This window comes from Oncorhynchus gorbuscha, linkage group LG10 (genome assembly GCF_021184085.1).
Source record: "Oncorhynchus gorbuscha isolate QuinsamMale2020 ecotype Even-year linkage group LG10, OgorEven_v1.0, whole genome shotgun sequence".
Classification (NCBI taxonomy): domain Eukaryota; kingdom Metazoa; phylum Chordata; class Actinopteri; order Salmoniformes; family Salmonidae; genus Oncorhynchus; species Oncorhynchus gorbuscha.
Window position 1 is genome coordinate 63,765,264 of NC_060182.1, and position 22,037 is coordinate 63,787,300.

At 44.8% G+C, this 22,037-nt stretch overlaps 1 protein-coding gene across 2 annotated transcripts in view; it reads left to right on the forward strand.

Moving 5' to 3' along the window:
• The window catches only part of LOC124046342 (collagen alpha-1(XII) chain-like), a 73,960-nt gene that overhangs the window by 25,529 nt on the left and 26,394 nt on the right, over positions 1 to 22,037 (forward strand). Inside the window, exons 14-35 of one of the 2 annotated variants that reach the window (XM_046366614.1) lie at positions 70 to 339; positions 3,168 to 3,434; positions 3,750 to 3,942; positions 5,231 to 5,352; positions 9,082 to 9,231; positions 9,401 to 9,520; positions 9,873 to 10,037; positions 10,281 to 10,427; positions 11,170 to 11,309; positions 11,960 to 12,089; positions 12,801 to 12,946; positions 13,580 to 13,709; positions 13,918 to 14,054; positions 15,631 to 15,760; positions 15,921 to 16,060; positions 16,246 to 16,378; positions 16,504 to 16,527; positions 16,716 to 16,855; positions 18,551 to 18,680; positions 18,955 to 19,094; positions 19,324 to 19,453; positions 21,254 to 21,396. In XM_046366614.1, coding sequence (XP_046222570.1) covers positions 70 to 339; positions 3,168 to 3,434; positions 3,750 to 3,942; positions 5,231 to 5,352; positions 9,082 to 9,231; positions 9,401 to 9,520; positions 9,873 to 10,037; positions 10,281 to 10,427; positions 11,170 to 11,309; positions 11,960 to 12,089; positions 12,801 to 12,946; positions 13,580 to 13,709; positions 13,918 to 14,054; positions 15,631 to 15,760; positions 15,921 to 16,060; positions 16,246 to 16,378; positions 16,504 to 16,527; positions 16,716 to 16,855; positions 18,551 to 18,680; positions 18,955 to 19,094; positions 19,324 to 19,453; positions 21,254 to 21,396 — 3,227 coding nt within the window. The remainder of the gene's footprint in view (positions 1 to 69; positions 340 to 3,167; positions 3,435 to 3,749; positions 3,943 to 5,230; positions 5,353 to 9,081; positions 9,232 to 9,400; positions 9,521 to 9,872; positions 10,038 to 10,280; positions 10,428 to 11,169; positions 11,310 to 11,959; positions 12,090 to 12,800; positions 12,947 to 13,579; positions 13,710 to 13,917; positions 14,055 to 15,630; positions 15,761 to 15,920; positions 16,061 to 16,245; positions 16,379 to 16,503; positions 16,528 to 16,715; positions 16,856 to 18,550; positions 18,681 to 18,954; positions 19,095 to 19,323; positions 19,454 to 21,253; positions 21,397 to 22,037) is intronic. The other variant, XM_046366615.1, reaches the window with a different exon arrangement.

The window sequence follows — 22,037 nt, forward strand, 5'->3', positions numbered from 1 at the left end:
TAACACTGATAGGTGAGATGAAGTTTCCCAGCTTCCTAAGGTTTTAACTCTGTCCCTTTCCCTTCACAGTCCTTGGCTCCCCTAAAGACCTGGTCACCAAAGACGTCACAGACAACAGTTTCGCTGTCTCTTGGACGGCGGCGCCCGGTAACGTGCGCTCATACCGGTTGAAGTGGAAGTCGCTGTACACGGAGGAGACAGGGGAGAAGTCCGTCCCCGGGGACGTAACGACCACTGTGCTTGAGGGGCTTACTCCGGAGACGCGCTACCAGGTCTCTGTGTACGCAGCCTACGGCAGGGGAGAGGGAGAGCCGCTCGTGGGTGCTGAGACCACAGATAGTAAGTCACTCCCTACTGTTTCCACCATACACACACTTACTGTGGGACCTCTCTCTATGTCTCTCTCTCTCTGTCTATCCCCTTCTCTCTCTCGCTGTCTCTCGGGTATCTCGCTCTATCTCTCTCTCTCTCTCTCTCTACTCTCTCTCTCCCTGCCTCTGTAGCTCTCCCTCTCTCTTTCTGCCTGATAAGATGCATTTCCGGATTTCTCGTCCCCAGGTGAACTCAGAGCTGGAAAAGGATTGTAAAAATACTCCAAGACCGCAGAGAGTTGTATCTACAGTGCATTCAGAAAGTATTCATGCCCCTTGACTTATTCCACATTTTGTTGTTACAGCCTGAATTCAAAATTGATTAAAAAAAAAAAATTCTCTCACACACAATACCCAATAACGACAGTGAGGACATGTTTTTAGAAATGTATGCAAATGTATTACAATTCACACCCCCGAGTCAATACTATGTAGAAGCACCATTGGTAGCGATTACAGCTATGAGTCTTTCTGGGTAAATCTCTAAGTGCTTTCCACACCTGGATTGTGCAACGTTTGCGCATTATTTTTTAAATCTTCAAGCTCTGTGAAATTGGTTGTTCATCATTGCTATAGACAACCATAACATGATGCAGCCACCATTATGCTTGAAAATATGGAGAGTGGTACTCAGTAATGTGTTGTATTGGATTTGCCCCAAACATAACAACACTTCTTTGTTTTCAGGACAAAAAGTTAATTTCTTTGCCACATTCTTTGCAGTATTACATTAATGCCTTATTACATGATGCGTGTTTTGGAGTATTTGTATTCTGTACAAGCTTCCTTCTTTTCACTCTGTCAATTAGGTTACTATTGTGGAGTAACTATAATGTTGTTGATCCATCCTCCGTTTTCTCCTATCACAGCCATTCAACTCTGTAACTGTTTTAAAGTCACCATTGGCCTCATGGTGAAATCCCTGAGTGGTTTCCCTCCTCTTAGGGCAACTGAGTTAGGAAGGACACCTGTATCTTTGTACTGACTGGGTGTATTGATACACCATCCAAAGTGTAGTTAATAACTTCGCCGGTCATTGGAAAACCAACCACCTGGTCTTTGTGGTTGAACCTGTTTGAAATGTACTGCTCGACTGAGAGACCTTACAGATGATTGTATGTGTGGGGAACAGAGATGAGGTAGTCATTCAAAGATTATGTTAAACACTTATTGCACACAGAGTGAGTCCATTCAACTTATTATGTGAATTGTTAAGCACATTTTTACTCCTGAACTTATTCAGGTTTGCCCTAACAAAGGCGTTGAATACTTATTGACTCAAGACATTTCCGTTTTTCATTTGTAATTGATTTGTAAAATGACATTTGACATTATGGTGTATTGTGTGTAGGCCAGTGACAGAAAAATAGGAATCGTATGAATTAATTTGAAGTTCCGCCTGTAACACAACAACATGTGGAAAAGGTGTGTGAATACTCTCTGAAGGCACTGTAGGTCATTATATAACTGGAATGTGCCTATGTAGAGCACCAGGAATGAAGACGAGGACCAGAGTGGGTCATATTTGTCTCATGACAATAAAGAGCGATAGCAAGATAGCTTTGGGGTTCACGAAATTGGATTTGGGTACAGACCTTATTTCCTTAAATAAACCATGAACGTGTAGCTTTCATAGCCCATATAATCCACAAATAGAACCGAGACATGGTAAGAAAAAGGCATTAAATGACTTCACTCCTATCAGCATTCAAAAGGAGTGACGCAGGCTTTAGAGTTATGCCGGAAACAAGGGTTTTGAAGGCCCAAACTTGAGCCCCATTCTTGGGCGTGATGTGGAAAAAGTGAGATAGGGTGACAGTTACGGCTCATTCTTTGAGCTTGCAGATAACGTCACCGCTTCGGGCAGTCACCTGATCCACCTAAAAGGCCACTGAAATGCTTTTGTAATCAGGGTGACGACGTGTGTATTATATAGTATATGGCCATGACACAATACGCCACACCTGCTACCAGTTATCAGGGGAGGTTGTGGATTCAGATAGACACAGGAGTAGACAGTGCTTCCCCTCTCCTTGTAATACAGCAACCCACTGAAGTGAGAAAAGCACATTGACGGAAACTTACCCCGATTGGGGAATTTATCCGCTGCTTTGCGAGACAAAATGTGCTAATGGAAAACTGTGTCGCTCCATCGTTTTGCTTATTGATTCTGGCAAGCAGGACATGTGCAATTTACACCAAAAACAACCTTCAGGCACCTCCAGAGGCTTGTATGGTTTTTATCCGTGGTCACTTCGTCCTGCTGGTCCCTCCACCAGAACCACAGGCTCTCTCTCTGTCTGTGCTAACAGGAGAGGTCCATTTGGGTTGAGCCACACACTGAAAACTTGGACAGGCTGCTTTTTTTCCACCCATAAAACTCCTCCCTCTGAAGTCTAGCTGTCTGAATATTTTCCTGATCTCGTTAAGGGTTTTGACAATTCACACTTGTCCTTCCTGCACCAAAGACATACTGGGGTCATAGTATGGAAATCTGCACAGTGGGTCTGGTCAGTGTATGTTCTGACTGGGATATAAAACAATGTTTGGGGGGGGGATCTGTGTTCACAAGCGTATGAAAACTGAACCGATACCTCAGTAAAAATCTCAGAGCTAACCAAGCATGCCAATGTTCAGATTGCCAACAAGCCATTATGGCTTTGTACCATTTGGAAATGTAGGCAGCAATTTGACATGCATTTCAATTCTGCTCTCTGCTCAAACTCAAACACACCATAATACCGTTATCAATCCATCAAGCATTGGTGTTTCATTTTCCTTCTTTTGCGCTCCCAGTGTCTGCAGCCGGAAAAGTTGTGGTGGTTTCCGAGGAGACGGAGAAAAGCATGAAGGTGACTTGGCAGCCTGCACCCGGAAACGTTGTCAACTACCGGGTGACGTACAAGCCATCGTCGGGAGGGCGACAGCTGGCTGCCAAGGTGCCTGGTGGTACCACCAACACCATCTTGAGACGCTTAACGCCCATGACCACCTACGACATCACGGTGCTGCCTGTGTACAAGCAGGGAGAAGGAAAAGCAAGGCAAGGAGTAGGAACCACACGTACGTTGGTCCATCATTAACCACAACTGAACTGTGCTCTGTGCTGCTTGCGTTAGCTTAGGGAAGTCCTGTGCAGTAGCTAGTTGCTGGAGGGTTATGTAGACTTGTATCATGTACTCATCATCAATCATCATCAACTACTAAATCTACGATAGGCCAGGAGAAAATGGGTCTCCAGAGGCCGCTAAGAACTAGCATTTTACCTGTAATAATCTAATATTTAGCCTAATGTTTAGCCTAATTTTACTTCCACTTTATAGTCATCTGCTTATATAGTCATCTGCTTATATCAAATCTTCATGTTCTCTGTTCCAGTGTCACCGTACAAAGCCCCTAGAAACCTGCAGACCTCCGAGCCTGCTAGGACCAGTTTCAGAGTGACCTGGGACCCCGCTCCAGGGGAAGTCAAGGGCTACAAAGTCACTTTCCACCCCATTGGAAATGATATAGACCTGGGAGAGCTGCTGGTAGGACCCTATGACAACACTGTGGTTCTGGAGGAGCTCAGGTAGGTCTATCCTTGGAATGTAAAGTACAGTGCATTCGGAAAGTATTCAGACCCCTCAACATTTTCCAAATTGTGTTAGGTTACAGCCTCATTCTAAAATGGATTCAATTAAACAGGTTTCGCAAATTTGAGCTAGTTATATAAATAGAAAACTGAAATAGCATATTTGCATAAGTATTCAGACCCTTTCCTCACTACCTTTTTGAAGCACCATTGCCAGCGATTACAGTCTTCTTGGGTATGACGCTACAAGCTTGGCACACCTGTATTTGGGGAGTTTCTCCTATTCTTCCCTGCAGATCCTCTCAAAATCTTGTTTCTCATGGTCTGAGAGTCCTTTAGGTGCCTTTTGGCAAACTCCAAGCAGACTGTCATGTGCCTTTTACTGAGGAGTGGCTTCCTTCTGGTCATTCTACAGTAAAGGCCTGTTTGGTGGTGTGCTGCAGAGGTGGTTGTCCTTCTGGAAGGTTCTCCCATCTCCACAAAGGAACTCTAGAGCTCTGTCAGAGTGAACATTGGTTATTGGTCACCTCCCCGACCAAGGCCCTTCTCGCCTGATTGCTCAGTTTGACTGGGCGGCTAGCTCTAGGAAGAATCTTGGTGGTTCCAAACTTCTTCCATTGAAGAAGCACGGAGGCCACTGTGTTCTTGGGGACCTTCAATTTTGGCACCCTTCCCCAGATCTGTGCCTTGACACAATCCTGTCTCGGAGCTCTACGAACAATTCCTTCGACCTCGTTGCTTGGTTTTTGCTCCGACATGCACTATCAACTGTGGGAGCTTGTATAGGCAGGTGTGTGCCTTTCCAAATCATGTCCAATCAATTGAATTTACCACAGGTGGACTCCAATGAAGTTGTAGAAACATTTCAAGGATGATCAATGGAAACAGGATGAACCTGAGATCAATTTCGAGTCTTATAGCAAAGGGTCTGAATACTTATGTAAATAAGATATTTCTGTTTTTCTAAAATGTGTTTTTGCTTTGTCATTATGGGGTATTCTGTGTAGATTGCTGAGGAATTGTTTTTATCTAATCCATTTTAGAATAAGGCTGTAAATGTAACAAACTGTGAAAATATTGAAGGGGTCTGAATACTTTCCAAATGCACTGTATTTCAGATGGTTTGTCACAGTTACTGTATTGCCTTGCAAAGATAGAAGGAACTGTGCTGCTTTTTCATTATTTAACCAGTTTGTTGGGTCCGTCTATCAGTAATTTCTCTCAGACAAACTGACAAACTTGTTGAGATGAATGAAGTGTAACTGATTTAGTTGTTTTCTCACAGGGCTGGTACCAAGTACACAGTGAGTGTGTTTGGAATGTTCGAGGGGGGAGAGAGCCAACCATTGGCTGGCGAGGAGAAGACCACTCTCTCTGATGCCCCTGAACCACCACTGTATGATGGAGGTAATGCCTCCTCTCAAACACCTCCTACATGATGAATCATATAGCCAGCAACACCAGCCACACAGCACTTTTTACACAAGAGACTACACTGTAAAGTACTGTATTCACTTTATGCCCAGCCAATTAATAGGCACGGCGGCCATGTTGAAAAGTAAAAGGTCATGCATAAGGTGAATATTAGTCTGTAGGAATCGTATAAACAAGCTGTGATCCATTTTATAGAGGCAAAAGTGAAACAACACATTTTCCTCAAAGATCTCAACAGCCCTACCCACCGGGCACACACTGGTTGAATCAACGTTGTTTCACCGAAATGTGTCAATGTTTTGTGATGTGGAGTAAATGTGGAAAATACATTGGATTTGAAAAAAAGTCATCAGCCAGCATTGTAAACATTGAAATTAAGGATTACCTTCAATTTAAATACATTGACTCAACCTGACTAACAGGTTTGAACATCAATCTAATGTATATGTTGAAATTGAGTTGAAAATTCCTCAAAGAAATGTTTAAAAAATGTTCCTATATCCTATATTCAATATACTGTATATTGGGTGGTTGAAATTATGTCAAATTTTATAGTTGGTTAGACATTTTATTTGGCCTTGTTTCAATGTTGATAGTAAAATGGTAGGTTTGATTCAACGATACAGTGACTCCTACTGGTATATGAAGGGTAATGCACTTCACTGCGAACAAGTCTACCATCCAGATGCCTATCCTCTATGTACCCTGCTATGCTTTGGAAACAAGCCATGTTCAATTCAGCTGAACTATCATGTCAACACTTATCATGTCAGACACCGATCAGCTCCGTACTCATTAGCGTAGACAACCTAAATAACATTGAATAGTTTAAAGTAACTCCTCTAACTTTTCTTACACAAGCTGTATGTGAAAGTACACTGACACGGAATCCAAACCGGCTGTGCACGTGCGCCATCGTGCGCTATCGTGCATACATTTATTTTGTCCCCCCACACCAAACGCGATCACGACACGCAGGTTAAAATATCAAAACAAACTCTGAACCAATTACATTAATTTGGGGACAGGTCGAAAAGCATTCAACATGCATGACAATTTAGCTAGTTAGCTTGCACTTGCTAGCTAATTTGTCCTATTTAGCTGACTTGCTGTTCCTAGCTAATTTAAGATGGGAGCCCTTGGCAGCCCAGACGCTCGTTGGAGCGTGCGAGCAGTGTGGGTGCAATAATTGAATAACATGGATTTCTAAATGTACGACGCTTGTGCACGCGACGTGTCCAGTCTGGTCAGCATGTGAGTGTACAAAACATCAGGAACACCTTCCTAAAATTGAGTTGCACCCACTTTTGCACTCAGAGCAGCCTTAATTTGTCGGTGCAGGGACTCTACAAGGTGTCGAAAGTTTTGCTGGCCCATGTTGACTTCAATGCTTCCCACAGTTGTGTCAAGTTGGCTAGATGTCCTTTGGGTGGTGGACCATTCTTGATACATACGGGAAGCTGTTGAGCATGAACAACCCAGCACCATTGCAGTTCTTGACACACTCAAACTGGCACCTACAACCATTCTCCATTCAAAGGCACTTACATTTTTTGCCTTGCTTATTCACCCTCTGAATGGCACGCATACTGTACACAATCCGTGTCTCAATTGTCTCACGGCTTTTTACTTGTCTCCTCCCCTTCATCTATACTGATTGAAGTGGATTTAACAGGCTATATCAGTAGGGGATCATAGCTTTCACCTGAATTCACCTGGTCAGTCTTTGTCATGGAAAGAGCTTTGTTTTGTACATTTGGAGTGAGTTGGGGGTTATGTTGGTTCCATTGACATCTGATTTGTCAAGGACCCCATCGTTTCGAACCCAATGTATTTTCCACGTTAATTCCACGTCACAATATGTTGACAAATTACATTGAGACAATGTTGATTCAACCATGTGCCCAATATGATTTGAAATTCCTTTTCTAATCTCCCTCATCATACTTAGGAACTTATACAGCACATATATTATATGCTGTGACTTCTGCGGCCATAACCGAAGTGTGGGACATATATCACACTGTCCATTTTTCGTTAGGAAAATACGTTCTAATCCCTCTCCCCATAAAAACAGACGAGTTGCCCTAAATGCCTTTCCTCAAAGCTAATTGTCTCACCAAATAACAGATGTAACTACTATTCCATCTGTTGGCTGCTCGCTTTTTCATCGTTTCGTCACTTTGGGTTCCTTTTTATTTTTCTGGATCCAGCAGCAGCTAAAAGCAGCAGAATTGACCCAAAAATATATAATCTGTTTGCAATTATAAATGTTTTACAACCTCACGGGTGTGAGCGCGCGGCACGGCACAGGGCAGTGAGTGTTAGGAGAGGAACGAGAGAGAGGAAAATGTTATGTGTTTTAAGGAAGGCTCCAGAGGCCAGTCCTGACCCTCAGCTGCCTGGAAGGCCTCCTCTAATAGAGAGCAGATTCAGTGACAAGACTCTGTCAGTCAGTCGCCCACAATAATATCATTTAATGGAGGTGGCAGAAAACCCCTTCTCCACCCCATAACCCCCTTCTCCTCACCCAGTACTCCTCAATTTAATCCCCCATCCTGATCCTGAGGGAGGACTGAGAGTAAGAGAGAAGAGGGGATTAGGTGCACTAAAAGTGCCTAAAGTAATATGTACATCAGCCTCCCTCTCCTTTGAACACATTTTTACAAGAGACAGTAATGAACATTTCTGTCTCCCGGTTTCCACTTTTAAAGTTTCTTTCTTCTCCCTGTAAATAAAAGATAACCTTCTCTTGAGTGACAGATACGTATGTGCTGCAATGCACAAGTTGTAAAGCTAACTTTGAATTTATAGTGCCATTAACAGGGACTGGACGTGAATTTATTGACTTGGCGAAATGCACATTGCAGTCAAAGGGCAAACATCTGGCGAGGCCAATAAATCTTCCCCTCTTGTCTCTGTCCGATAGCCTTAGATCATTTTCTTTATTACGACTAACGAAAACAGACTGTAGTCTGAGCGGCCGGCGGTTCAGACACTCTCGGACCCTCACACTCTGCTGGGCATCTGTTTATCTGTGGGTCGCATGGGGAGGGAAAGAGAAGTCTGTAAATCAAACATGTAACAGTGACAGATTGCGCAATCTGTGCGTTGCTGCCACACCTGCGGTCTTAACAGACTGCGGACTAGTCCTTCTTCTCATCATGCAGGTGTCCAGGAACACAGCGAAGAGATGTGCCAGTGAGGAATGCACAGTAGCTCTCACCAAGGAGGCCCTCGTATATATCACATCAGGAGGGCTTCTTTTTTGTTGTTCCCCTGGGAGAGACTGAGGAGTGGCCAGAGAAGAACACTCCTCAGACATAGGGAGCGAGAGATCATCTCAGAAGAAAAGAAGACAACCATTATATTGACACCTGGAAATGAAATGTGTGATGATGAAAATGGCTCGTAACCCTGAAAATGGAATGGAAATGTGTTTTTACTGCTTGCTTGTATTGTAAAGAGACAGATATAGATGTGTTTGGGAATTCTGTGTGATGTTCTGTGAATCCATGTCAACAATGTCATGTCAGTGACCTCTTTTCTTTCCTACTCCTTCACTTCCCCTCTCACTCATGCATTTTGAACACATTTGCCCTCATAACTCCAGCTGTGTTATATCTTAAACTGCATGATAATAACTAGTGCCCCATCACTGTTCTGTACTGTCTCTCTGACCTGTAACCTCTGACCTCTCAGATGTGGTGTGTAAGACCAAAGCACGGGCTGATATTGTCCTGCTGGTCGATGGCTCCTGGAGTATCGGCCGTCTGAACTTTAAGACCATCCGCTCCTTCATCTCTCGCATGGTGGGAGTCTTCGACATCAGCCCTGACAGGGTCCAGATTGGTAGGTTAAACCTCAGTGTGCCTGAAGTCTCACAGGACATGCGCATTCCTGCAACCTGCTGCAGATAACACTATTGTGTCTCCACTCTTTAGTCATTTTCTAGGCATGATCATGTTGGAGGGTTATACAAGGAATCTGATCTGACAGAGGCTCCATGTGTTTCTCTTAGGTCTGGCCCAGTACAGTGGTGACCCCAAGACTGAGTGGCACCTGAACGCCCACAGGACCAGGGCTTCCCTGCTGGAAGCTGTAGCCAACCTGCCCTACAAAGGAGGCAACACCCTCACTGGTACTGTACTCAATCTACAACCACAACCTCCATTCAGAGACTGTTGTATACCGTCAGTCCCATTTAAAGGTCTATCATGTTCAAGCTTCTATTGGCAATTTAGACGGCTACTGAATGAAGTTCCAGTTCATAAACTTCCAAATGAAAACTGTGCCTCTGCTTTGGTTGTTGGCGGTTGGGCTGTTTGTGTGATAGCCAGAAGGTGAAGGAAACTGAATTGTATGCACCATTATGCGAATAAAACTGAGTTGTTCCTAATCTCCTTGCTCTTTAGCTGCCTTGTTGGAAAGGCCTCTGAGAAATGATTAAACCATATAATCAGTGTGAATAATTGTTTCGTCCCTCGTTGCAGGTCTCGCTTTAAACTACATCCTCCAGAACAATTTCAAGGAAAATGTTGGGATGAGACCCAACGCTCGTAAGATCGGAGTGCTGGTCACTGATGGCAAGTCTCAGGATGACATCATTGCCAACTCCCAGAACCTGCGTGACCAGGGCATTGAGCTGTATGCCATTGGTGAGTCTCAGCCATCGTCACTAGGCAGTTTGAGTCTGAAGCTCCTTGTATCTGTCTTAACTCAAATAATGGCAGTTATCTTTGTCATCTTGAAGTACAGTGTGAATACTCAAGTTGCCCCAGAATAATTCCTTACACACCTTTGCCATTCTCCACTTATCTTCCTCATTAAATATCTGTAATGTATCCTCAACCTGCTCTGAGGGGATAGCTGACTTGATGTCCCTGTTTGACTCCTCCTAGGTGTGAAGAACGCTGATGAGAATGAGCTGAGGTCCATCGCCACTGACCCGGATGAGATCCACATGTACAATGTGGCTGACTTCTCCTTCCTGTTGGACATCGTGGACGACCTGACCAACAACCTCTGTAACAGCGTCAAGGGACCAGGTACATTCAGGCCGGCATTACTGTACATTCCCTGCCGTGACAGTTAAGGTGGCAGTCTAAATAGGCTATGTAGGTTATCCCTCAGTCTTATTACCAATGCTTTCAAGGCTCATATTCACAGTGTCTCAGAGTAAAAGTGCTGACCTAGGATCAGTTTTGCATTTAAAATCATATTGAATAAGGGGGGGGGGGCTGGGCCCATATTCTCAAACCATTTTAGAGTAGGAGTGCTGATCTAGGATCTGTCCATATAATCTTAATCATTATGATCTAAAAGGCTAAACTGAGCCTAGATCAGCACTTTTACTTTGAGACTCTTTGTGAATACGGGGGATGATCTCTGCAGCCAGCTGTGTTGTGTTGTGTGAGGCTGTAGTTATGTAAACAGGGTTTAGGTCATGGCTAGAGGAGACCCTCCGTAGAGTAGCATGTCTGGTGCACCAGGGGAGACAACACAAGGAGCTGAAGGTCAGCCAACCACTGGAAATCATTTAGAATCTAAAGCCCTCTTTTCCCCACCGATAGTTTATTTTTCCTCTCTAAAATGAGAAATAGTCTGCTCCTTAATCAAATCCAAAAGATGTAACTGAATACTATGTAGGGTACATTTTTTAGGAAAGGCTTAGACTGTCTATATGTCTGTCTCCTGGATTTTCTGCTAGGGAGCTGTTTCCAGATCTGCGAAAGATGCCATGAAATCCTATGCTTAGGGTTGTTTTGACCCCCCTCTTTTCCCTGATAGGTGGTGGCCCCGATGCGCCCACTGACCTGGTGACCTCGGAGGTGACCCACTACTCATTCCGTGCCAGCTGGACAGGCCCTGAAGGTCCGGTGGAGAAGTACCGTGTGGAGTACATGACCTTGTCTGGACGCCCTCAGAAGGTTAGTACCCCTAACGTCCACCCAAGCGGTAACCACGACCAACCCCAAACTCCTCTGCCAATCCCCCTCTATCAGCCTCCCAGACCCCTCTGTCACTCCAACCCTGGGCCTGAGGATGGAAGTAAGTTGTAGTAAAGCCTATGTTCTGTGACTTATTTGGCTGAATAAAGATGAAAGAGATTACATTAGAATTCATCGTTACCCCACACCTAACTTTGACTGCAGGGTATTGGCTCCAGTGTACTAGCATGGGGTAGGCTAGCTGCTAGATCCACTTCCAACTCCTGGGACTCCAATTTCATTTAAAAATTGTTTTAGTCCAGCTCTCATGGTTTGGTGAGGCAGTGGTCTAGTATGTGATCTAAGTTGTTTTTGTGTTTGGCTCTTATAGAAACGCACACTGGGTTGAAAACGGTAGAGTTTGGTCAGAGTTCTACAACTTAATTTGTGGTTCAATTGAAATCAGATGCATCAACCCAGGAAACACTTATAGCTGTAGTTTGTTGTCATGTTTGTCTTGTTTGTCCGCCAATAGAAACAAACCTTTCCAATGCAAGTGAATGGGTTACGTAAAATAGACATTCCAAGTCATTCTCCATATTCATGCTGTGTTCGCCTGGTTCATGTGCACTCTTGTTGCCTGGTTGTAGATGTTTGTTGATGGCTCAGTGACCACAGCCACGCTGCCCAACCTGAACCCTCTGACTGAGTATCTGGTCAACGTCTACTCTGTCATTGGAGAGGAGAGCAGTGATCCACTGAAGGGGACTGAAACCACCTGTGAGTCCTAATATGTTTTTCTGTGTTCTTCTTTGATCCTCTATACCCCCCCCCCCCCCAGCACTACACAGCTGATTCAAATAACTAACTCATCATTAAGTTTTTATTATTTGAATCAGCTGTATAGTGCTCGGGAAAAAAACAGTAATGGGTTGCCCCAGGACTGAGTTTGAGAAACCCTGCACTATACTGTACCTGTCCATTACTGTGCTTCAACATACCTGTGTCCCAAACGTAATCCCTGTGGGATCAACTAATGGACATCTTTGGGACTGTAAAACAAACATTCTTCCTGTATATTAAGCACACCCTGTTCCTGTGATGCTTGTGTGGTCCCTGTGTTCAACATTAAAGAAAAAACAAAACTGTTTTGTTTATGATACCATGTGAGGCTTAAAGACAGCATCATTGTAATCACAAATATATATGCGCCCACTCACTCTCTGCAGTGAGAATGAAGTGTTTCTTTAACATTGTTCTTCAGCTTTACTTTATTTGTACTCTAGAATAGCGTGATTTTATGAAGCAAGTCATTTCTCCATAAAAGCGGCCATAAAATAACTCATTGTTTAGTTCTCACCATATGAAATCTGCATGACTGCGTCTCACTGCGAACATGCCGTTTTGGATGGTATTGTGGGCGCGTGTGTGTTTGTGTGGATGTGTGTTTAGAATCTCACAGTGTTCACCTCTCCCTGTTTCCCTGTCCAGTGCCCCTCAGCGCGGTGAGGAAGATGACCATCTACGAGGAGCGTCCCACCACCATGAGGGTGAAGTGGGAGGAGGCAGTGGGCGCCACGGGCTACATGCTGCTCTACAGTGCCATCAATGCCACCGAGCCCTCTGTGGACAAAGAGGTGAGAAGGCCGGGCCAGAGAGAGAGAGAGGTCTGGCTGGAACTCCAGGCCAGACCAGCTGTGGAACTGACACAGTCAAAGTCTCTACTACACACACACACACACACACACACACACACACACACACACACACACACACACACACACACACACACACACACACACACACACACACACACACACACACACACACACACACACACACACACACACACACACACACACACACACACACACACACACACACACACACACACACACACACACACATGCTGCCAATGACCAAATACACCGGTCCCCTGCCAATGTCTCCTGACAGCATGCAGATGTCAGTTACAAAGTGAGCCGTGTTTTAACTTTCGTTTTACGGACACCGAGTCAACAAAACACACAATTATTGAGACTCAGAGGGATGCAAGGATTTATTTGCTTACTGTGACAGGATATTAGTCCCGGAGGTGTCAAATCCAGAGGGTAAGATCGTCTGTAGTATTGGCAACACTTAGATCGTTTCAGCACACTGGACACCACCAAAGGTTTGTAATCTGTTCATCTAAACTGCCTGTCTGAATGACAGTAAGCCTTGTAAAGGTTTGTTCCTAAGGTTTGTTCCGTTATGGTCCTCCCCTGCAGATAAGAGTTGGAGAGGACACGACTGATGTCCAGCTGATGCAGCTGATCCCCAACACAGCTTATACTCTGTCCATCTTCGCCCTGCATGGAGAGTCAGCCAGCGACCCCCTCACCAAGCAAGGAGTCACACGTACGTGCAGTGAAGAATTCCTCTACATGCACATTCATGTTCATGTTTTACTATCTGTGCTTCATGGACGGTAAAGGACGACAGGTCCTTACTCCTACAGAGTAAACCAGGGCTCCTCACTCCCAAGTTTATGGAACTGAAGTGATTAAAGGAATAAAATATGGAATTTAGTAATCCTCATCTTTCTGTCCCTCTGTCCCCTCCATAGTGCCCATGCCCCCTGCTGGAGAGCTGAGGGTCAGAGACGTTACCCACAGCACCCTGAAGATGAACTGGGACGCAGCACCTGGAGCCGTCCTCAAATACATCATCACCTACAAGCCTGACGAGGGAGAAGCCAAAGAGGTGAGACTCAATGGTCACAATACATCTGTTGGATACAGACGGTAGTGAAAGCAATACTCAGCACCCTAGATAGATACTCCCCCTGGGACTGAGGTATAGGCCTAGCTAGCCCACCTACTGGTGACAGCAGAATCCAGCTCCTGTGCTTAGCCCGTTCTCTGTTTATGCCATAATAAGCCATGATAGTGATCCTGGATAGAGAGCTAGATACTTTTTTACAGATAATTTGAGGTATGACATTAGACAGCATAATGTGAAAGGCAGCTGGTGAGAGGGGTATGCAGGGGACCTCTGGGGCTTTGCTTTTGGACCAGGTACCTGGTGGAATGATCACACCACTGTCGGCAGGAGATGGGGAGAGCAGGTCCCTGCCCCACATCCTGGGGTATAAATCACATGGCGGTACGCAAATCACATGTCCCTCCATTGGACTTAAGAGATGAAAAGCACATCTACGCGTCTGATTGGGATGCGGTGGTGGAGGGGAGGGGAGCGGTGGCTATCCTCATGCCCAGAAAGTGGCAGCGGTCTGGGCTAGCTGATGGATGATGACGCAGGCCTGGATTAGCAGCTCCAGCACTGTTCCTGACACTGAGAAAACAGGAAGGGCTCTTCTTCTGCATCCAAGAAAGAACATTTGCTGTGGCTTTATGATCCAGAGCCCCTCGCAAAGAAGTTTCTCCCCAAACAACTCTGAATGCAAAAACAATAAGCCAAAAGAAAGACAGAGATTCCGGACGAAGGAACATTAGGAATGGTGTGGTCATGAGATTCCAGCAGTGGTGGAAAAAGTACTCAATTCTCAATTGTCATCTTAATAGAAAATGACTCAAGTAAAAGTGAAAGTCACCCAGTAAAATACTACTTGAGTTAAAGTCTAAAATGATTTGATTTTAAATATACTTAAGTATCAAAAGTAAAACTATGAATAATTTAAAATTCCTTATATTAAGCAAACCAGACTGCACAATAATTTTTTTAATTTTTTTTATTTACAGATATGTATAGAGTAAAAAGTACATACTTTTCTTTACCAATGCAGTGAAGTAAAAGATGTCAAAATATAAATACTAAAGTAAAGTACAGATGCCCCCAAAAAGTTGTACTTTAATGTATTTTTATTTAAGTACTTTACACCACTGGATTCCAGAGGCATGAAAAGCAATGGAGAAGCTAATGGTGCATTTTGAAGAAACAAAAACATACTACTGCTTCTACTTTGACAGAATATTTGTTTCGTTCATTGTTTATCCCTCTCCACCTCTGGATGTGCTGAGGATTTAAACATTTCCTGTGAAGGAAGTGAAGTTTACAGACTGTCTCGCCGGATGTTTACAAGGTCGCCCAGAGTTTTCTCACAGATTCTTTGGAACTCATCATCGAGACCAGAATGAGACTTTGGAAGCCATTCAACGTGGCCTTGATGATGACATTATTACTCATTATTACTAACCCTAACCCTTCATTTACAAAAAAAAAGTAGTCATTCAAGCTGTTGATACAAGCACGCTTTAAAACCTAATATCTGTCACATAAAGAAGCTTGATTTTAACAAGGATGATTTCTTGGTCTGCAGCTTGAAGTGGGCGGAGGCGTGACCGCCAAAGCCCTGGACAACCTCATCTCTCAGACTGAGTATGACCTTGCTGTTACACCCATCTACGACGAGGGAGCTGGCAACCCCATGCTCAACACAGCGATCACAGGTACAGTACAGTTACACAGCTTAGTGCAGGGTTAACACACTGGGTTTACACTCCATGGAAGTCACACTCACTACTATATAGTAGGTAAGGCCTGACCAGGAAAAACATCATTGATGGCATGGCAATCTCACCAATATCATTTTCCCTTTCTTCTGTCTAGATGTTGTTCCTGCTCCCAAGAACCTGCGTTTCTCTGAGGTGACCCAGACCAGCTTCAGAGCTCACTGGGACTATGGTGCCCCTGATGTGGCCCTCTACCGTATCGGCTGGACCAAGAAGGGAGAAACCAACTTCCAATATGTAAGAGCACTAGTATTACTGGTTCTCATCTTTTAATATACAACAAAACCTGTCGAATGAGGCAAAACATTTGGCCAAAAAACGTCAACAAACCCTTACAAGCAAAGCAATTGATGGCTTTGGGTAGTTTAAAGTCTTACGGGGGTGTTCTAGCTCCTTAAGGTCCATTGTGTTGTGTCTCCCAGGCCATCCTGAACAGTGATGAGACCAGTAATGTGTTGGAGAACCTAGAGCCAGACACTTTGTACGACGTGTCCGTCACCGCCATCTACCCTGACGAGTCTGAGAGTGAAGACCTGCTTGGCAGCCAGAGAACATGTAAGTCCATCATCTAGTCTAATGCCACCGCAACACATCAATCAAGATACATAGGTGTAGATTCCCATCAATGCCTGATGAGATTTACTAATAAGAGCTCATTATATTTCTGTTTCTCTCTCCAGTGTCCAAGGTCATCATCACGCCTGGTAAGTTTGTTTTTTGCAATCAAGCAAAACCCATACAGCACTCTGAGAGAGCATGCATTTGAATCAAATACATTCCATTTTGTTCAGAAAATTTTACAATTTTATCACAAACCAGAAGGTGTGAAGATGATCTGTTTTGGTTGGATGTGTGTTTAAGTGGTTGTTGATGTTGTTGTGTTTGTTCCCAGCCCCCACAGGCCCTCCCCAGAACCTGCAGGTGTTCAATGCCACCACCACCACTCTGAACGTCAAGTGGGACCACGCCCCTGGTCGTGTCCAGAACTACAAGATCACATACGTCCCAACCGCCGGAGGCAAGACCCAGTCGGTAAGAACCAGCCAGTAGCCACATGGCTCAGCTTAAGCATCACAGTCCCAAGTCCCAAGCCTTTCATGGTGCTAATTGTTTAATTCTAACCATCCTCCGGATGATGAAAGGAAAAGGAACTCTTTGAGGATCATGTCCATGGAGGCCTTGTAGCACGACACACAATCACCTTGTTCGTGTGATAGACAAATCATATAAACCTATGAGAGTCTCCCACTAAAATCCCCCCCAGTAAAACATCAAGATGACAGGGTACATTGTAGGAGCACATGTGGGTCAGGGACATTGACCAGAGCCTCAGGGGAGTGAGTGTTATCAGTGAGGAAAGAGGGAGAGGTGGAGATGGAATGCCTGGGATCACCCGGGTTGTGTGTGTGTGTTTCTCTGTGTGTGTGTGTGTGTGTTTATGTAACAGGATGGGAGTGTGGTACCAGGGGTCATTGACCTCAGACTGTTACAGGGTTACACAATGCTGTCTGGCCTTGCTGCTGCTCCACTCTAGAACTGGATAGTAGTTTAGTCAGACAGGCTTTTTTCATCAGGCCAGATGTTTAGGCGCTTAGAGTTTGTGTGATGCAAAGGCACACAAAGAGAGAGAGAGAGATACAGCAAATGGATGGAGGCCGTTTGAGATGTTTTCTCTCTCTCTCTTATCAGACTTGTCTATAATGTATGATAGGTCTGACATGTTGGAGTTCAAGGGTAGCTAGCGTAATGTGAGTTTTTTTGTCCATTCAGAGTTTCCATTGCAATGCGAGACGGAATGTTTTCCATTTTTTAATTCGAGGAGGGGAAACCTAGTTCTGTCCAGCGGCCATCCGTCCACCGGTTTCTGCGATGATGTCACGCGCTAAACGTTGAGGCATTGTTGAAAAGCTTGAAGCTAATGAGCCAAGCTTAGCCAAGTGTTTCTGGTTCACTGACAGCTTTTCAACAAGTATGGAGAGCTCAGGAGGCCTCGTTTTGTTTCATTTGTGACAACCGGTCTGTGTAGGAAATGGGAGACACACGCTCCATGCTTGTGTACAAGGAAAATTGTCTTGGTGCCAAATAACATGACTTCCATCATACGGTTTCCCATTGCCTGCTGATAAGCGTTTTCCCCAGGCAACACAAAGCATAACTTGAAAACCCACACTCACGCACACACACACACACACAGAGTTTACTGAATCAGCCGTCTCTGTGAGGCGAAGCAACCCAGAAGTGTTCCTTTCAATACAGTGTCTCCCTGGTAAAAAATAAATTAAATAAAAAACTTTAAAAAACAATGCACTAAATTCCCACTCATACCTCTAAGACAACACATCCCACTGGAGAATAGATTTACCTTGGCTCTTACAATAACAAAGTGCAAAAATGCTCGCTGCATCCTCGGACCAAGATGTTGACAGTCTGCTATTGCTCAACCCGAATTCTTTCGATCAAGTTGCCGACACTGACAGAAAACTGTCAAGGGAGAGAGGATAGAATCAAAGGCATCCACATCTAATGAGAAAAGAAATATATGTTTTCCTGTTCATGTCTTCTGAGGCCACGCTGAAGAAATGATTTGATGCACTTGTAATCTGAAGGGAATATAAGAACCATTCGTGTTTGATCCAATAATTTAAAAATGAGTCAGCCCTTAAGTCCTTAGTGCAATCATTGACCAGGTGAGAACAGTCATTTTAATCTGTCTTCATCCCCCAACAGACGCAGATCGGAGGGAAGAAGAACACGGTGCTTCTCCCCAAGCTGACCCCTGACACTCCCTACTCCATCACCGTGGCAGCCATCTACGGCAGCGGGGAGAGCAAGGACATCTCTGGCATCGGAAAGACAAGTGAGTGACCTTGCTGTGGCCCGTCGAAGGCCTTCGCGATCACATCATGTTCCCTTTTGGCCTCTCAGCTGCACCTTCCCTCCCTCAGGGAACCAGGGTTACATTTGATGCCTAGAGGAAGACGTTAAAGGGTCCCTAAATACTGTCTTAGTAAAACATAGATTCACACCTACCATATGCCACGTCTGTACCTCCACGTGCATTTGAACATCAGAACCTCAGGGTTCTCATTCCACATAGTATGAATCCTATGGCCTCCCTTCTCTCTCTCCAGAGCCTCTGGGAGGAGTGAGGAACCTCCAGGTCACTGACCCCACCACCAGCACCCTGAACGTCCAATGGGAGGCTGCCGAGGGCAACGTCCGCCAGTACAAGATCTACTATGTACCTGCTGCTGGAGGAGCTGAGGATGTGGTAGGCTGAGCCACCTCTAACCAATCACTACTGAATTTCACTATGGAATGCACACACATCTGTTATCAAATCCATGATCTGCTGCTAAAAGAATACCACACTGATACTTGGCATATTCACTCAGACAGTCAAACACACATGCAGAAATACTGTTCCTTAACCAGACGTTTTATATCAGATCAGCTCTGTATAGCTAATATGACTGTTGTGTGGGTATGTGTATTCACAGGCCCAGGTCTCTGGTACTACCACCAGCACTGTGCTGAAGAACCTGATGTCCGACACCCTCTACACCGTCACTGTGGTCCCTGTCTACCCCCCTGGAGAGGGCAAACGCATGTCTGAGAACGGCAAGACACGTGAGTCCACGTACAGGTTTACTGTGAGGATGGTTAATGTTCTGTAGTACAGCTTCAACAACCCTTTTCCCATGGTAATTGTCACGCTATACCATGGTCACTCTGGAATGTAACGAAGAACCGGTGTTCAATACGACATGATTGTATTTCTACCATTATTAGTTCAGAATTTCCTGAGGAGAAGATTGTACAGTATGCTAAGGCTACAATATCAGATTACGAGTTGGGAGTCGTTTCGTCGTTCTTTGAGAGCTGGCTTATCTGTGGAGCATACACTCCCGGGCCTTGTATTGGCATATCTATAGAGCATACACTCCCGGGCCTTGTATTGGCTTATCTGTAGAGCATACACTCCAGGGCCTTGTATTGACTTATCTGTAGAGCATACACTCCCGGGCCTTGTATTGGCTTATCTGTAGAGCATACACTCCCAGGCCTTGTATTGACTTGCTTATTCCTTTTGCCAGTAAAGTCTTAGATATGCCCAAAATATGTCCCAGTCTTATTGTACCTGAATTTTCCTCGTAAAATAAGCCAAACCCCTTTCATATCTGAAGGCAATGCCAAAAATATCTAACATGGTTTGCTTCTCATGTGTTTACAGCTGAAATATCCACTTCAATGCTTGATAGAGGGATTCACTGTAGACACTATATTTAGTTTATTAGCTGTTTTCACTTTCCCACAGTTATAAGGCTGGGCCTCCCCTCAGTATGACTCAGTCCTTAGGGGTCTGATTGCACAGCAAAGGAATTCCTCTGTGTTGGCAACACTAGTGGTGTCTCCAGCCTTACCGTAACGGGGTCCATTTATGGGGTGTAATGCCTGGTTGTGGTGGTGGTAGCACCACGGGGGGAGAGGGCTGGCATGACGTCTTTTTTCAACATTCAACTCAGCAGTCTTCTCTAGACTGGTTATATTTATGTCATTACTGTTACTGGAAACCTTACCCCCCCCATCAGAACGTACCCCAGGGGACACCGAGCAATGACAGCGTTGAAGTTTTTGATCTCTATCAGAAGTGTGGGACTCTGCATCTGCATTCTCCATTCTCACTGGAATCTATGTCTCTTCAGGCAGTCTGACAAACATTGTTAATCAAACTTAACAGATACATTTTACGGTGGCCTTGGGTCATCTCGTTCAATTTCAGAGATTGACGTATTACTCTGACGGAGGCCATCGATATGGGCTACCTGTTGATGATGTGCTTTCATGGTGAAGTCCTTTCCTTCTTTGTCCCTGGCCAATACTGTCCGGTCTCTAAGTAAAGAGGCTCACCATGTACTTCCCACTCTGTCTTTATGAGGGTACATTGCTGAGTGGTACAAAGACTGGAAACATCTGCTTTAGTTTTAAAGGCAATTCTCAGGGGGCTTCAGACCTACTCTCCTCTTCTTCTGAGCAACCGTTAGCTACTGTAGGTATTTTAGTGTTGTTTACTGAAGGTGTACAGTGTAAAGCTGATGTATGTTTAGAGTCTGTGTGGTATTTGAAGACTGGCCAACTATGTTGTGTTTTGCTGCAGTTTTAATGGTTGAGTCAACTAGTATGTATTGTACACAGGCCCAGTGAAAGTTTTAATGGTTGAGTCAACTAGTATGTATTGTACACAGGCCCAGTGAAAGTTTTGATGGCTTCAAGGCGAACATTCCCTAGTGTCTCATTCAGGCACCAATAAATCTTTAGTCAGACTCTCTAATTTATATTTTCAGCTGCTGTTCTCAACCCAACTCTCATATCTTCCCCCTCTCCCCTGTCCCTCTATCCGTCCCTCCATCTCTGTGTCTCTCTCTATAGTGGAGCGTATTCCAGTGAGGAACATCCAAGTCTTCGGCCCCACCACTAACACCCTGAACGTACGCTGGGAGCCCGCCTCTGGCGAGGTCGTGCAGTACAGGGTTGTCTACGCCCCCCTGAGCGGCACCAAGCCCTCCGAGTCGGTGAGTCACCACCAAGGAGACCCACAGGGCCTCTGATTGACCCCGCCCCAGGTCAGAGGTCAAATGTCAGAGTCCAGGGACTTGGGGTGTGTGCAAGGGTGGCCGAGTCCAACGCTTCAGTTAATTTGCGGCACTACAGCTCTTTGTGAAGGGACAGAACGGAGCAACATCAACCTCGCCCCTGACTTAATGTTAGTTAAAGAATGCTCTGTCTGTCTGTGCTCCACATGGACTCTCTCTCTGGTGGCAGTTTTATTTAACAGTCTAGTACTGGTTTAAGGCGAGATGTTCATGTTTGTTCATTAAAACAGGAAACCCCATCTGGGCTTTTTCCCTCTTTATCTGGCATGGCTGTGCCCACCTCTCTGGATGTGGCTCTCTGCAAACAGCCACATCTGTGAGAAGCATTGAGACACTGAGACCCTGTTTTTATTTAAAGTCAAAGAACATTAGTTCTTTGAAGAGTGATGCCGTTCCATTTGATTGATAGCTAGAGGTGCTCTCGTTTTTAAAATAAATTCATCACATTTTGTTTCTTGGGGAATATTATGATGGACTCAGGGTTGGGCTTTTCCAGTGCCAGAGCCAGCTTTCCATGTCAGCATGTGGCCAGTGTCACGGCCTACCATCAAATTAAACAC